The sequence below is a fragment of the Cervus elaphus genome, chromosome 25 (genome assembly GCF_910594005.1).
Source record: "Cervus elaphus chromosome 25, mCerEla1.1, whole genome shotgun sequence".
NCBI lineage: Eukaryota > Metazoa > Chordata > Mammalia > Artiodactyla > Cervidae > Cervus > Cervus elaphus.
The window spans coordinates 38,155,535-38,170,217 of NC_057839.1; the positions used below are offsets into that span (position 1 = coordinate 38,155,535).

Sequence of the window (14,683 nt, forward strand, 5' to 3'; positions counted from 1 at the left end):
AGCAGTCCATGGACTAGTTTGGTTTTCACCCATGCTGCTGGTCCTAGACTGAGACAAGTCATCTTGTGGATTCTCAACACTGACCTTAAAGGGGACTTGTTTCCACATCTCCAAACCTATTCCTGTCATCTGAGATACCCAAAAGAATCCCTTTAAGCTGAAGGCACTGCAGCTGATTCAGATCGGAGAGCATCTATTGGGCTGTCTCCATGTGCCAGGGTTGCATATAGCTATTTTTCTATCTGTGCAGGTGCAGTCATAACAAGGAAGGTTGTTTGGGCTTCCACTAAAAGGGATTTGGGGATGAAGAATGCATTTATGCCTTCTGAAATCCTGGCCTGGTCATGATTATAAAAGTAACTGAAAAAAAAAAAAAAAGCACAACCTAAGAGTTGAGAATTATGTTTTATTTGATGGACTTGATGAGGACATTGTGCCCAGGGAATAGTCCCTCAGAGCTATTAGGCTTAAAGTGTGAAAGTGTTAGTCACTCAGTTGGGTCCAACTCTCTGGGACCTCATGGGCTGTAGCCCAACAGGTTCTACTGTCCACGGAATTCTCCAGGCAAGAGTACTAGAGTGGGTTGCCATTTCCTTCTCCAGGCGGTCTCCCCAACCCAGGGATTGAACCCTGGTCTCCCACATTGCAGGCAGATTCTTTACCATCTGAGCCACCAGGAAAGCCCTTTAAGTCCTCAGCAATTGGGCTTAAGTCCTCAGCAAATCTGCTGAATGAAATGTAATTCTCAACTTTTAGGTCAACATGCAAAATATGGCTGGAACCCAAACATTCTCCTTGGGCACTTTCAGACCAGCCATTTCCATAGTTCAGTAACACACACAAATCACTCTCCCTTTGCTGCTGCCCTTGAGTGTGCAAATGTGACCATCGTTCTTGCTGCCCTGTGAATGGGTTTACCCTCTGCTTCCTCTCCCCTTCTCCTTCTCCCTTTGATGCAGCACATTGTTGCATTAAGATGTCCAACAGTCACTCATCAAAGGATTAATCCTTCTTACCCTAAATTCAAGAGTAATTTGAAATGCCTGGTAAGAGTTCTTCAAAGGTTCAAAGGTTACATAGGAATGACCAAAGAACTGAGGATACTGTATAACAATATCTGAAAAAAGAAAAAGACAAAAGAATGCTGTTTGCTCACTTCTTCAAATGCAAAACATCAATACACAACACCATTGCTTGGATGTTATTAAGCAAAAACCCCTGATAGTCTGTTAAGCCTAGCTTACCATCATCATTTCTCTACCCTTTACCCCTAGGATTCTCATTCCTGGGGGCATTGAGCTTCCGAAGTTCTTAGGGAGAAATCAGATCTTTGGAGATTGTTACTTGCCACTCTAAAAAGAAATCAGTGGCTTTAAGGCCACTGACACCTACTTCACATTGTAGAACTGTGTAATATACGTTGGCTCAACTAGTATCCTTCCTAACCTTCATGCACAGATTTCTGCTGTATTTTTTTTTAGAAGAGGTGTCACAAAAGTAAACTCACCCCCAAGGTGCCATTGGGATGATTTATGCCTTGCTCCAAAAGGACTACATGTTTGGCACATACAGGAATAGGGCTGCTATTCAACTAGAAGCAATGGAAGACTCACACTTGCCCTGTATTGCTAACTAGCTAGTTTAATCACTAAAACATGGAAGAAGGGGCTTGTCTTAGGAAAAGGACAAGAAGGAACCTCGTGTGGACTGCAGTATTGCTCTCTGGCTCCCTGCAGGGTCACCACCATGTCCCCAGCCACTCCCCCAGGCACCTACCTTCTGAGCAGCTCTCACCACCTTTGCCCAGGTTGCAGTGGCATCGAGAGCCCCCCCAGGTGTAGTCATTGACACAAAAGCTGTCAGCAGAGCAAAGAGTCTCATCACAAGACATGTCAAAAAGCCTTGGCATCATAGCCACACCATTCTTTCCTTTCCTGTCCATTGGCGTGGACTGGGGAGCCACCGCAGCTGTGGGGAGAGATGCTGGGGTTGGGGGGACAAGCCTAGAAACAGTCATCGGGTTCGGTCTAGGTGCCATCTTGGATTCCACGAAAAATTTCTTATTCCCTTCTTTGATAGCAGGAAGTGGTTTAACCTAAAGACAGAAAGGAAAAGAAGTTCAGGATCAACATGGAACACAGTAATTAGATTGCCTTATTTATGGTTGATGTCTAATACATGAAACCACAGTTATTTTGATATTTCCCCAAACCTTGGGAGGTAGAGATGGCAAATAGTACTGACTCCAGTTTATGGATAAAGAACTTCAGGCTCAAGAGTTTTAAGTACCTTCCCTTGTATTACTCAGAAAATCAGTGCTAAAACTGATATTACATGACTTATCTTTATTACAACATCATTAAGGCACATTATTTTTTCAAGGAACTGTTCATTTCCTTATAAATACTGACTTTATAAAATTTCACTTGCTTGGAATCTAAATATGCTTTTGCCAAATGGTGAAGTCAGCAAGCAGGAGCTGACTTTGGAACATCGGCATAGTTGGTATCTAGTTACTATTCATTTACGATCACCTGGAGACTAATAGAGGAAATAAATAAGTTTTAAAAGCAAATGAGCCAATTTAAGTAACTCTGAAGTAAGATGTTCATGGTCCATTGACTAAACCGCTTTGTTCAGCAAGGAAACAAAAACACCCAAGTTTATAAAGCAGGACTTATTACCTCCTCAAAGGAAATATCCAAATCTAAGTCGTCTTCCAATGTGTCATCATCCTCGCCAGCCTCTGTGTCGGTTGCATAATGGGGTCCATAGCGCCCACTTCCTGATTCCTCGGGACCTTCGGAGAGGAAGCAGCACCCTGCAGTCAGCATGTGCCTTTGCCCCCTTTTCTATCCTAACATAGCCCATATATAGCTGTACTGAATGGATGGAGATACATCAGAAACACACAAGGAATTCAACACAGAAGAGGAAGCAATATTGAGCCAAAAATATGAAAATCATTTAATCTCATAAGTAATCAAGGAAAAGCCCATAAAAAGCAGAAAAAGCTGCCATTTTACACCAACAAGACTGGCAAAGACAAAAGTCAGACAATAAAAAATATCGCCAAGGGGATCTCCTTGGTGGCCCAGTGGTTAAGACTCTACACTCCCAATGCAGGTGGCAAGGGTTCACTCCCTGGTTGGGGAACTAAGATCCTACATGCCACACAGCAGCGCCTGAAAAAAAAATGTATTGCTACCTTTACCATGAAATTTTTGCATGAAATTGTTTTATGTCCCTGGATATGTTCCAGTGTCTCCTAATTTACAGTCTATGGGAATTTGAACAGAATTTGTATCCTACTGTTGTGTGAAAATTGTATAAATCTTAATTGTTGAATTCGTTCATAGTACTTTTCAGGTCTACTATATCATTTTACTTCTCTGTAATAGAAGAGAAAAATCTTCTATTACAGAGAAATAATAATAGAATGTACAAGCATTCTATTAATTTTTGAGACTTCTATATTGAAACTCCAACTAAAAGCCTTAATTTATCTACTTAAAAAAAGTAATTGTAACATATAGTGGAACTATATGTAACCTTGTTCTGTATTTTTCAAGTCTCTTGTAAATGTGCTATCATATGTTCATAATTAAAAACTAAAAGTATAAAATGTATTGCCAAGGATGGAATCAATGGAGACTCATACTCTGATGTTAGATGTGGAAACCGGTATATCCTCTTTGCAAAACACATGGGAATACTTAATGAAGTAGAAAATGTTCATACCTTTTGACCCAGCAATCTCACTCCCACTTACAAAATATGGAGAAAATCTTTCCCATGTGTACCAGGAGACAGGAGCATAACATGTTTGCAACATCGTAATTTATAATAGTAAAAAAGAACCTGCCAGATTTGCTATTTATAATAACAGCAACACCCCAAATATCTATCAACAGAGAATGGTATGGAGTGGAATACCATGTGACAGGGAAGAGGAACAAATATTTAATTGAGGCATTAGTTGAGGCATTGGATGAATGCTTAGTTGAGGCATTTAATGCATCAACATGGTTTAATCTCACATGATTTTATGCAAAAAATTGCAAGTTTCCAAGGAACATACCAGTTTGATGCCACTTATATAAAAATCAGCAGCAAGAAAAATTATATATTATTTAAGGATACATACACACATGCAGACTTCCCTTGTGTCTCAGACGATAAAGAATTTGCCTACAATTCAGGAGACCCATGTCTGATCCTCAGGTTGGGAAGATCTCCTGGAGAAAGGAATGGCAACCCACTCCAGTATTCTTGCCTTGAGAATTCCATGGACAGAGGAGCCTGGCGGGCTATAGTCCACTGCAAAGAGTTGGACATGATTGAGCAACTAACACAAACATACATGTATGTTTTTGGTGAGGGTACAGGACCCACTCAGATACCAATATCTACAGATGCTCAAATTCTTTATATAAAATGCCAGAGCACAATTGGCTCTCGGTATCTGCAGGTTCTGCATCCATGGATTCAACCAACCACAGAACAATACGGAAGACCCATTGTGTGTATAGTTTAAACTCTTAAGAAAAGTAAAGCAGGGGGCTTCCCTAGTGGTCCAGTGGTTAAGAATCCACCTTCCAATACAGGGGATGTGGGTTCAATCCCTGGTAAGACCCAACATGCAGTGGAGCAACTAAGCCCATGTGCTACAACTACTGAGCCTGTGAGCCATAATGAAAAAGACCCCACATGACGCACTGAAGATCCTGGGTGCTGCAACTAAGACTTGATGCAGCCAAATAAATAAATATTTTTTTAAAAAAGAAAAGAAAAACAAGGCAATGATCAAAAATACCTGGGGAAGGTTAGAAGAGGACTATGAATGAAGTTGACATACAGGGTCTTTGAAAGTACTCTAAAATATTCTATTTCTTAAGGTAGGTGCTGGATACCCATGAGCATTTATATATTATACAAAAGCATAAACTAATATATGTATAAATATACTTTTGATGTACGAGATATTTCATTAAAAGTTCTTTAAAATAAGAAAGAGACATTATACTACAGCAAACACATCCAGAAAAAAAAAAGGGGTCCCATGCGACATCTTGGGTCTCAACCGTTTCCATCCATAGGAGAGGAAGATCTTTCAAAACTGAAAGGTGGGCTGAGAAAAACTTGTAGGGGACAACACAGCGTATTGTTCCTTAGGGGATGGTCAGATTAACAGTTTTATTCAGCTGTCATCCAGAAAAATCTACTGATCCAAAGTTCCAATTTAGGCTACACACAGGAAGCCCTATGCCCAGGTCTGAGAGTCTTTCAAAGTGCTGCTCCATAGCGCCCCCAAGTCCTCCTGGTGGTTTAGGGTAAGCACAGGTACCAGGGGCCATCCCTAATTCAGACACACCAGGCACTGAACTTTATGGCTGTTAACAATGCTGGCAACAGAAACTCACTTTTGTAGGTTACTGATGCTCGTTAGTTATTGAATGACTAGTAAAAAGAAAGAAAAATGACATTAAAAACATAAATTGAATTTAAAGACAAATCTGCTTTCAGAATTAACTAAGCCAAACACCTTTCTTGTAAAAGCAAACTCACCCTCCTCTAAGAAAAATAGCAAGTAGATTGACCACGAAACTGAAGGAAATGACAGAAAGGGAGTGTGGGAAGCCTGCTCAGGGGGCACACTGCTGACCAGACGTCTTCTCCTGCCTTAGGAAGAGGAGCACGTGGTCTGCAGGTGATCCACAGATGGCAGGGAAGGTCCTCTTCTCAGGTATGAGGCATGTCTTGGTGGAGATTTTCTCACCACCTCCACACCAGTTTCCCAGTTTTATTTAAAGGAGCCCACATGTCAGCTGAAAATTCAAGCCTGTTGGTGCCAGATTTATACCTAGATGCAAATTCTTTCAGCCACCTGCATCGAGCCAGCACAGCTGTGTGCCAGATGCCTACACACAAACACCCAGGAAGCCCCTGGGGACAGCTCCCCCTTCTGTCTCTCTGCATCTTTGTGTCTTTCTATTTCTCTCCCTGTCTCTTTCATCTCACCCTCATCACTCTCGATTTTATCTTTGTCTCTTTTATATTTTCAGAATTATTGAATTTCATTAGAAAGAATTCAAATGGTAATAAAAGAATTAATATAGCACATGCATGAAGAGAGATGGATTTTATCTTCAGTGGTGGGTCTCTGTACCTCCAGAGTGCTCACTCCTGCCCCCTGCGCATTCTACTCATTGTTACATAATACTAGTCTCATGAATGTCAAGATTCTCTGCATTTCATCTTATAATGCTCTACCTGGAAAAACATTTTCAGACTCCCACTGCCTACAAAATAGATGTCCAGGCTCTTTGGTCAAGAATTCAAGAATCTCAATGATCACAAAATCAGATTGATTATATGCTTTGCAGCCGAAGATGGAGAAACTCTATACAGTCAGCCAAAAGAAGACCAGGAGTTGACTGTGACTCAGATCATGAACTCTTTGTAGCAAAATTCAGACTTAGATTGAAGAAGGTAGGGAAAGGCCATTCAGGTAGGACCTAAATCAAATCCCTTACAATTATACAATGGAAATGACAAATAGATGCAAGAGATTAGATCTGGTAAACAGAGAGCCTGGGGAACTATGGATGGAGGTTTGTAACCTTGTACAGGAGGTGATCAAAACCATCCCCAAGAAAAAGAAATGCAAAAAGGGAAAATGGCTATTTGAAGACACCTTACAAATAGCTGAGAAAAGAAGAGAAGTGGAAGGCAAAGGAGAAAAAGAAAAATATACCCATCTGAATGGAGAGTTCCAAAGAATAACAAGGAGAGATATGAAAGCCTTCCGAAGTGAACAATCCTGGAGAAGGAAATGGCAACTCACTCCAGTATTCTTGCCTGGAAATCCCATGGACAGAGGAGCCTGGTGAGCTACCACCCATGGAGTTGCAAAAGAGTCGGACATGACTTGGAGACAAAACAAAGTGAACAATGCAAAGAAACTGAGGAAAACAATAGAATAGGAAAGACTAGAGATCTCTTCAAGAAAATTAGAGATACCAAGGGAACATTTCATGCAAAGATGGGCACAATAAAGGACAGAAATACTATGGATCTAACAGAAGCAGAAGATATTAAGAAGAGGTGGCAAGAATACACAGAAGAACTATACAAAAAATATATTAATGACCTGGATAAACATGACGGTGTGATCACTCACCTAGAGCCAGACATCCTGGAGTGTGAAGTCAAGTGGGCCTTAGGAAGCATCACTATGAACAAAGCTATCAGAGGTGATGGAATTCCAGCTGAGCTATTTCAAATCCTAAAAGATGATTCTGTTAAAGTGCTGCACTCAAATGCCAGAAAATATGAAAAACTCAGCAGTGGCCATAAAACTGGAACAGGTTCGTTTTCATTCCGATCCCAAAGAAAGGCAATGCCAAAGAATGTTCAAACTACCACACAATTGCACACATTTCACATGCTAGCAAGGTCATACTCAAAATTTTCCAAGCTAGGCTTCAATAGTATGTGAACCAAGAATTTCCAGATGTTCAAGCTGGTTTTAGAAAAGGCAGAAGAACCAGAGATCAAATTGCCAACATCCACTGGATCATAGAAAAAGCAGGAGAATTCCAGGAAAACATCTACTTCTGCTTCACTGACTAAGCTCAAGCCTTGGACTATGTGGAACACAACAAACTGGAAAATTCTTAAAGAGATGGGACTACCATACTACCTTACCTGCATCCTGAGAAATCTGTATGCATGTAAAGAAGCAACAGTGAGAACTGGATATGGAACAATGGACCGGTTTAAATTGGGAAAGGAGTACATCAAGGCTGCATATTGTCACCCTGCTTATTTAACTTATATGCAGAGCACATCATCTGAAATGCCAGGCTGGATGAAGCACAAGCTGGAATCAAGATTTCCAGGAGAAATATCAATAACCTTAGATAAACAGAAGACACCACCCTTATGGCAGAAAGTAAAGAGGAACTAAAGAGCTTCTTGATGAAGGTGAAAGAAAAGAGTGAAAAAGCTGGCTTAAAACTCAACATTCAAAAAACTAAGATCATGGCATCCCGTTCCATCACTTCACGGCAAATACATGGGGAATCAATGGAAACAGTGACAGACTTTATTTTCTTGGGCTCCAAAATCACTGCAGATGGTGATTGCAGCCCATGAAATTAAAGAATGCTTGCTTCTTGGAAGAAAAACTATTCCAAACCTAGACAACATATTAAAAAGCAAAGAACTTTGCCGGCAAAAGTCTATATAGTCAAAGCTACGGTTTTTTCAGTAGTCATGTCTGGATGTGAGTGCTGGACCATAAAGAAGGCTGAGCGCTGAAGAACTGATGCTTTTGAACTGCGGTGTTGGAGAAGACTCTTGAGAGTCCCTTGGACTGCAAGGAGATCCAACCAGTCCATCCTGAAGGAGATCAGTCCTGGGTGTTCTGGTGCTGATGCTGAGGCTGAACCTCCAACACTTTGGCCACAGATGCGAAGAGCCAACTCATTTGAAAAGACCCTGATGCTGGGAAAGATTGAAGGGAGGAGGAGAACGGGTCGACAGAGGATGAGATGGTTAGAATGGCATCATCAGCTCAATGGACATGAGTGTGAGCAATCTCAGGGAGATAGTGAAGGACAGGGAAGCCTGGCATGCTGCAGTCCATGGGGTCACAAAGAGTCAGACATGACCGAGCGACTGAAAACAACAAAGATCACAACTCCTCTTTTTCCTCCCTTATCCCATCACCACTGTTTATGGAAACCCACTGCCTCTGTCATACAGACAGGTATTGTTGGGTGCTACACATCATACATCCCTAAACTTGACAATAATCCTTCAGCGTAAGTGTGGTAGATTTCACTTTGCAGATAAGTAAATTGAAGACAGGGAAGTTAAGCGGTTTGACTAAGATCAAAAGACTTTGTCTTTTTCAAAAAAAAAAAAAAATAGTTTTTCAGTTAGGTCTGGCCTAACTGAAAGCCAGGTTTGTCTGGTCATTGTTTTCCCATTGCCTATAAGAGAAGAAACCACTATGGAGAGTCTGGGATTTATAAAATTAACATTTATTGATCATTTTCACTGTGCCAGGAGCTGTGCATATATTCTATTATCCTTGCCAAATCCTGTGAAATTGGTATTATTACTAACATTTTACTATGTGGAGATATCAACTGAGGAAGATTAAATAACTTGCTCAAAGGTACACAGACAGTAAACAACTTTATCCTTAGTCTCTTTGATTACATTATGCCACTTATGGGGCTTCCCTGATAGCTCAGTTGGTAAAGAATCTGCCTGCAATGCAGGAGACCCCGGTTCGATTCCTGGTTTGGGAATACCCCCTGGAGAAGGGATAGGCTACCCACTCCAGTGTTCTTGGGCTTCCCTTGTGGCTCAGCTGGTAAAGAATCCGCCTGCCATGTGGGAGACCTGGGTTCAATCCTTGGGTTGGGAAGATCCCCTGGAGAAGAAAAAGGCTACCCACTCCAGTATTCTGGCCTGGAGAATTCCATGGACTATACAGTCTGTGGGGTCGCAAAGAGTCGGACAGAACCGAGCAAATTTCACTCACATGCCACTTCTGATCTGACTCCAAATTGTAGTTTTGACATTTTTTTCCCCGTCTTCCAAAGTCTCAATGGCCAAACTGGTCTACTAGTTGTTTCGTGAACACAACTTGTTTTTTTACCCTGAGACTTTGGTTAATGCTCTTCTCCACATCACCTAATTTCCCTTCTCCTGTATCATAATAAGTAGTTTACCTACCCTTCCAGTTGCATGCACTCTGTAGAGACAGAGCTGAATATGTATCATCCAAAGACCAAAATCAAGTAATATTTGAAAAAGAGAACATCAGACTATTCCGGGGGGGAAAATGGTGACTCCAGAAAAGACGGAGCAGCCAAGTCCTAGAGAATAATACTTTCATCTTCTCCTTGGTGGAGCTGTTTACCCACAGATATGTCTCTAATCCTGGGCTCAGAATAAGCATCCATAGTTTAATGAACTCAATGCATATTTAAAATGGTATTTACACTTTCTGGAATCCTGGTGTTTCTCAACTCAAATGTGAATGCCCTGAGGGCAGGAACTATATTTTAGACTTCTTGATTCGCCTCCCTATCCTCCATTCAACTAATGCTTCACACATTCGCCAACGGCTAAGACCCCCACCAGGCATAGGGGACACTCATATCACAGCACGGCACTGCAGAGGCAGTCTGTCTCTGCCCTGTCCTAGCCCACCTGGCCAGGTCTGTTTAAGTGGCGGAATACTGCGGACAAGTCCCTGTGTGGTGAGACGCTGCCCCCAAATCCAAAGACATTCTCCCCAGACTGTCACTATTCCTGTCTCTTTCCCCAGCTCAGAACCAGATGTTTAGAGTTGGAAGACCATTAGGTCCAAAATTCTCATTTCATAAATGTGGAAACTCAAGCCACAGAAGAGATGTGACTTAATATAAGGTCATGCATCTTATATGAGTGGAAAACTCGAGACCAGAAGCAGGCCGTATGACCCCTAATTTGACACCCAGAATCCCCTACATACAAATGTCTCGACATCAAGTATATAAGGCACTTCAGCCAGATGGATATAGTGGAGCCAGGGATAGGGGTGAAGGTAACTGAGTCCTCATTCTGCCCCTTAACTCATCCTAGGAAGGAAACTCTACCTTGAAGGAAACTCTTAAAGGAAAGGACCATTGCCATGGCTGTGAAATGGTACCATGATGAGAACACAAATGACTCCAGATTCTCCTCTCATTTTGACAAGGAAAATAAGACATGTCTTGTTCAACGAATACAATTACTTAGTCTCTATAATCATTGCTTCTGTTTGACACTGTATGTAACATATCTCTTTGAAGCCAGAGATTACTGTTCAGTTTGGGGAAACAAAGTGTGAGATAACAGTGGGATGAGAATATGGAATTACAAAGTCTTAGAGTCAAAGACATCTTAACTTTTATAGAAAGACCTTGGAGATTGGCAAGCACAACAAGTCAGTTTCACAGAGGAGTAAGCTGAGGCTCAGAGAGACCATGTGACTTGCCCAGAGAGACAGCTCATCAGTGGCAGAGCCGATCTAGAATTCTAGACTCTTGATACTGCACTCCAGTACTTGTTGTGGCATCTCTTCTTGTCTCTCACAATCATCACCACTTCCCATTTTTAATAGGAAGGAAATGAGCAGAGAGAGGATGAGACACAGTACTGCATGAAGACAGCTGGAATGAAGATCCCCACTCCTGTTTCCTAATGACCCCACCACCTCAGATCTCAAATGCACTGCTTCTCTGAAGATTTTGCCAATGCTGTTTCTAAGTGAGCACAGAACACACAGTCCAAGCCAGTGATAAGCATTCTCCCCATAGCCTGGGGTTATTGTAATTAAAGTGCATAACTTATCTCTCTCCACTTGGCACTTTGTTAATTAGGAAAAGAGAACATTAAAAAAAAGAGCCATTTATTTAGAATGAGAATAGTCAAATCATTGACTGAATACAAAACAAGTTTAAGGGTTATTGCATGAGGAAAATTGATAAACAAAAGACATTTCTATATTAAGGGATAACTTATTTTTTAAAAACCTATGTGCTTGTTTTTATAGAGGTTATACAGGTTTTCTCTGATGTATCAACATGATATAGTTGGAAATACCCTAGTCATGGAAACCAATAATTGGGAGAGAGACTGACATAAGTGATTGTGTGACCTTGAATGAGTCATTTAATCTCCTTGGGTCTCATGTTTTCTAATAAAATAAGGAATTGGATTGGATTTGATGACCTGCTGGCACTAACATTCTGTGACCCTAAAGTTTACACTTCTGATTTAGACATATTACAGGCATATGTTACTCCAAGAGATGTTTGAAAAAGAAACAACTAGGGAATTTCACTTATGTGGATAAAAAAGAAAAAAGGAGTTAGCTCAGCACAGAAGTTACACACCTTGGGGATTGTAACTTTGTTCAATATTATAAGCCTCCTAGATGATGTGAGCTATCATTTATCAGAGGTCATCTTCATTCATAAGAACCAGGTTGTATTTGGGACCCTTTTCCTAATCACTCTTATGAAGGATGAGAAAGGAACACTCATTCTCCACTCCTGAAGCTGCAGTCATGAGAAGCGTTTCCTGAAATACTGTTGGATGCTTGGCCAACCTTTCACCTCCCTACAGAGGCAGAGACAGATGCTGAGTAGAAGTATTTGGCCCATATTTCCAAACTGAGTGAAGCTAACCTATCAAAGGACCTGGGAGGCGAGAAGGAATTGGGGGCAAATGGGTCCCCCCCTCACCTTCCCTCTCTGCCTCAACAAGCAGAAAGCAGTGACCTGGGTAGATATTAAAAGTGACCTCTCTGCAAGTCCAAACTTTCCCTCAGGTGGGTTCCATAGGCTGGACTGGGCAAAAGGGAGCTTGTGCCTTAAGAGTAAACAATGTTCTCTGATCCAGCCTTTACCATAATTATGGAAGGTATTCAATTCTGTATCTTCTGAGTTTATTATTTCTCAACTGGTTCAGAAAATGGACAAAGAGAGGAAGTGTGAATCGTTGAGCATCCTCAAAACCCCAACATCAGCCTTGGTTACACAGGGACTCAGAAGGTCTGCAAGAAAGCTGAATGGTTTTCTTCACTCCGCCCTGTCCCACAAACAGTCCTTCTGGTTCTTATCTTTCCACCTGAATGAAAGTAATCCCTGGGTACAATTCTATAGTGGTAGGGGTGGGATGGTTGGGAGACAGTGGCTCTAAAGAACCAGCCATAGGCACATTTGTTTGTTCTTTTCCATTCATCATGCTTCATGAAACTCTTATTTGACTACAGCCCAAGAATGGCATGCCAGGCATCAGACGACCTCGAGAGCCCTCACCTCAAAGCTTCCCCGACTCCTTTATCTTTATGCCGGCACACACAGAGGAGGCACCAATTGCATAACCCCTGTGGTGAGTTCTCTTTTGAAGAACATAAACCAGTCAACCAAGCACAACCCACTGTATCCTTCTCCCCTGGAGTCTCCTTTTCTAAAGATAATGGGGCTGTGGAAAGCTAAGGCCAGAAACCAAGGTGTTAGGGACCTGCTTCTCTACTACCTGCTGATGGCAGAGATACATAGGCAAAGCATGATGCGAGAGGTGGCTGTGAACACAGCAATATAACCTCAGGCCACGTTTTCATCATGGTGTGCTGAAAATTTCAAGTGTGGAACCTTTGTAACTTCAGAGAATAATGAATATTAATTTACTGACAACATTCTGCGGGGCTATGCAGGACCTGAGGTGGAGTGGGCAGTGTACAATTTAGATAGGCAAGCAAAAGATTTCTAAACAGCTGCAATAGTGTCTGGCAAGGTTACATATACAGCAGAATCATATCATTTAGATAAGAGAGTGAGTGAATGAATGTTTTCTGTAAGAGCCAAATCTTCTCGCAGGGTGCTCTGCACATGATAAATGGAAAATAAAATGTCTGTTGAAAGACCAGCTTTAATCTGGTATGTGGCAATGTTCTAAGTGTCTAATCATTCATTTTCACTGGGAGTTTAGCAGTAATTCTCAACTGACTATTAATAACAGAAGACCATTGTCCATAGCATTAGGAGGATAACAGGGCTTAAAAAGTGAGAGCTCTTCTCTTTCTGCAAGATATATATCAAATGTTTTCGCTTCGCTGGTGGTTCAAACAGCAAAGAATCTGCCTCCTATGTGGGAGACTGGGGTTTGATTCCTGGGTCGGGAAGATTCTTTGGAGAAGGAAGCGGCAACCCACTCCAGTATTCTTGCCCTGGGAATTCCTAAGGACAGAAGCGCCTGGTGGGCTATACAGTTTGTGGGGTCACAAAGAATCAGATATGACTGAGTGGCTACCAATTTCACTTTCATCAAGTGTTTGAGTTATCTGATTTTGTTATTCTATAATACTACTGGCAATTTGTCCTAAGAAAATAGTCAGATGTATAAAAACATTCATTATCATTAAAACATTATTTTAACAAGTTTAATGGCATGTTCTATGTTCATGGGGTGAATTTATACTTGGAAATATGGAGTCCTTGGTGCTCTTCACATGAGTGGTGGGACTGGAAGCAGATTGAAGTGAACTGAGTTAATGGGAGGCTGGAAAAAAGTAGGAACAGTAAATGTAGATGCTTCAATAACTCTAGGCTGAAGGAAAGCAGAGAAATGAGACAGTAGGTGAAGGGGCTGTGGAGTTCAGGAAGTCTTTTCTGTGAGTATGGAATATATGTTTGCATGCTGATGGGAATGATCTAAAAAGCTGAGAGTGAAAAATGGATTGTGTGGGAGAGACTGGGGTGGGGAGATGAGGTGGGGTGCAGGTAGCAATCTCAAATTTGGCTTAGCATCAGACAGGGCTTGGTTCAGATCTTGCACTTAGAATCAGGAGGCAGAAGAGAGAGACTGAGATGAGTCATGCAAAAAAGTTTTTTTCTCACTATAAAACCACAATTCAAACCACTGTTATAGTCAGTTCAGTTCAGTCGCTCAGTCGTGTCTGACTCTTTGCGACCCCATGAACTACAGCACGCCAGGCCTCCCTGTCCATCACCAACTCCCAGAGTTTACCCAAACTCATGTCCATTGAGTCGGTGATGCCATCCAACCATCTCATCCTCTGTCATCCCCTTCTTCTCCTGCCCTCAATCTTTCCCAGCATCAGGGTCTT

The 14,683-nt window shown here is 41.6% G+C and overlaps 1 protein-coding gene across 1 annotated transcript in view; it reads right to left on the minus strand.

Annotated features, from left to right (window-relative positions):
• EGFLAM (EGF like, fibronectin type III and laminin G domains) overlaps nt 1–14,683 on the minus strand; it is a 190,843-nt gene that overhangs the window by 57,260 nt on the left and 118,900 nt on the right. Inside the window, exons 8-10 of the mRNA XM_043887626.1 lie at nt 2,685–2,800; nt 1,777–2,095; nt 1,017–1,117 (exon numbers count right to left, since the gene is read on the minus strand). Of these exons, the coding sequence (XP_043743561.1) occupies nt 1,017–1,117; nt 1,777–2,095; nt 2,685–2,800 (536 nt within the window). The remainder of the gene's footprint in view (nt 1–1,016; nt 1,118–1,776; nt 2,096–2,684; nt 2,801–14,683) is intronic.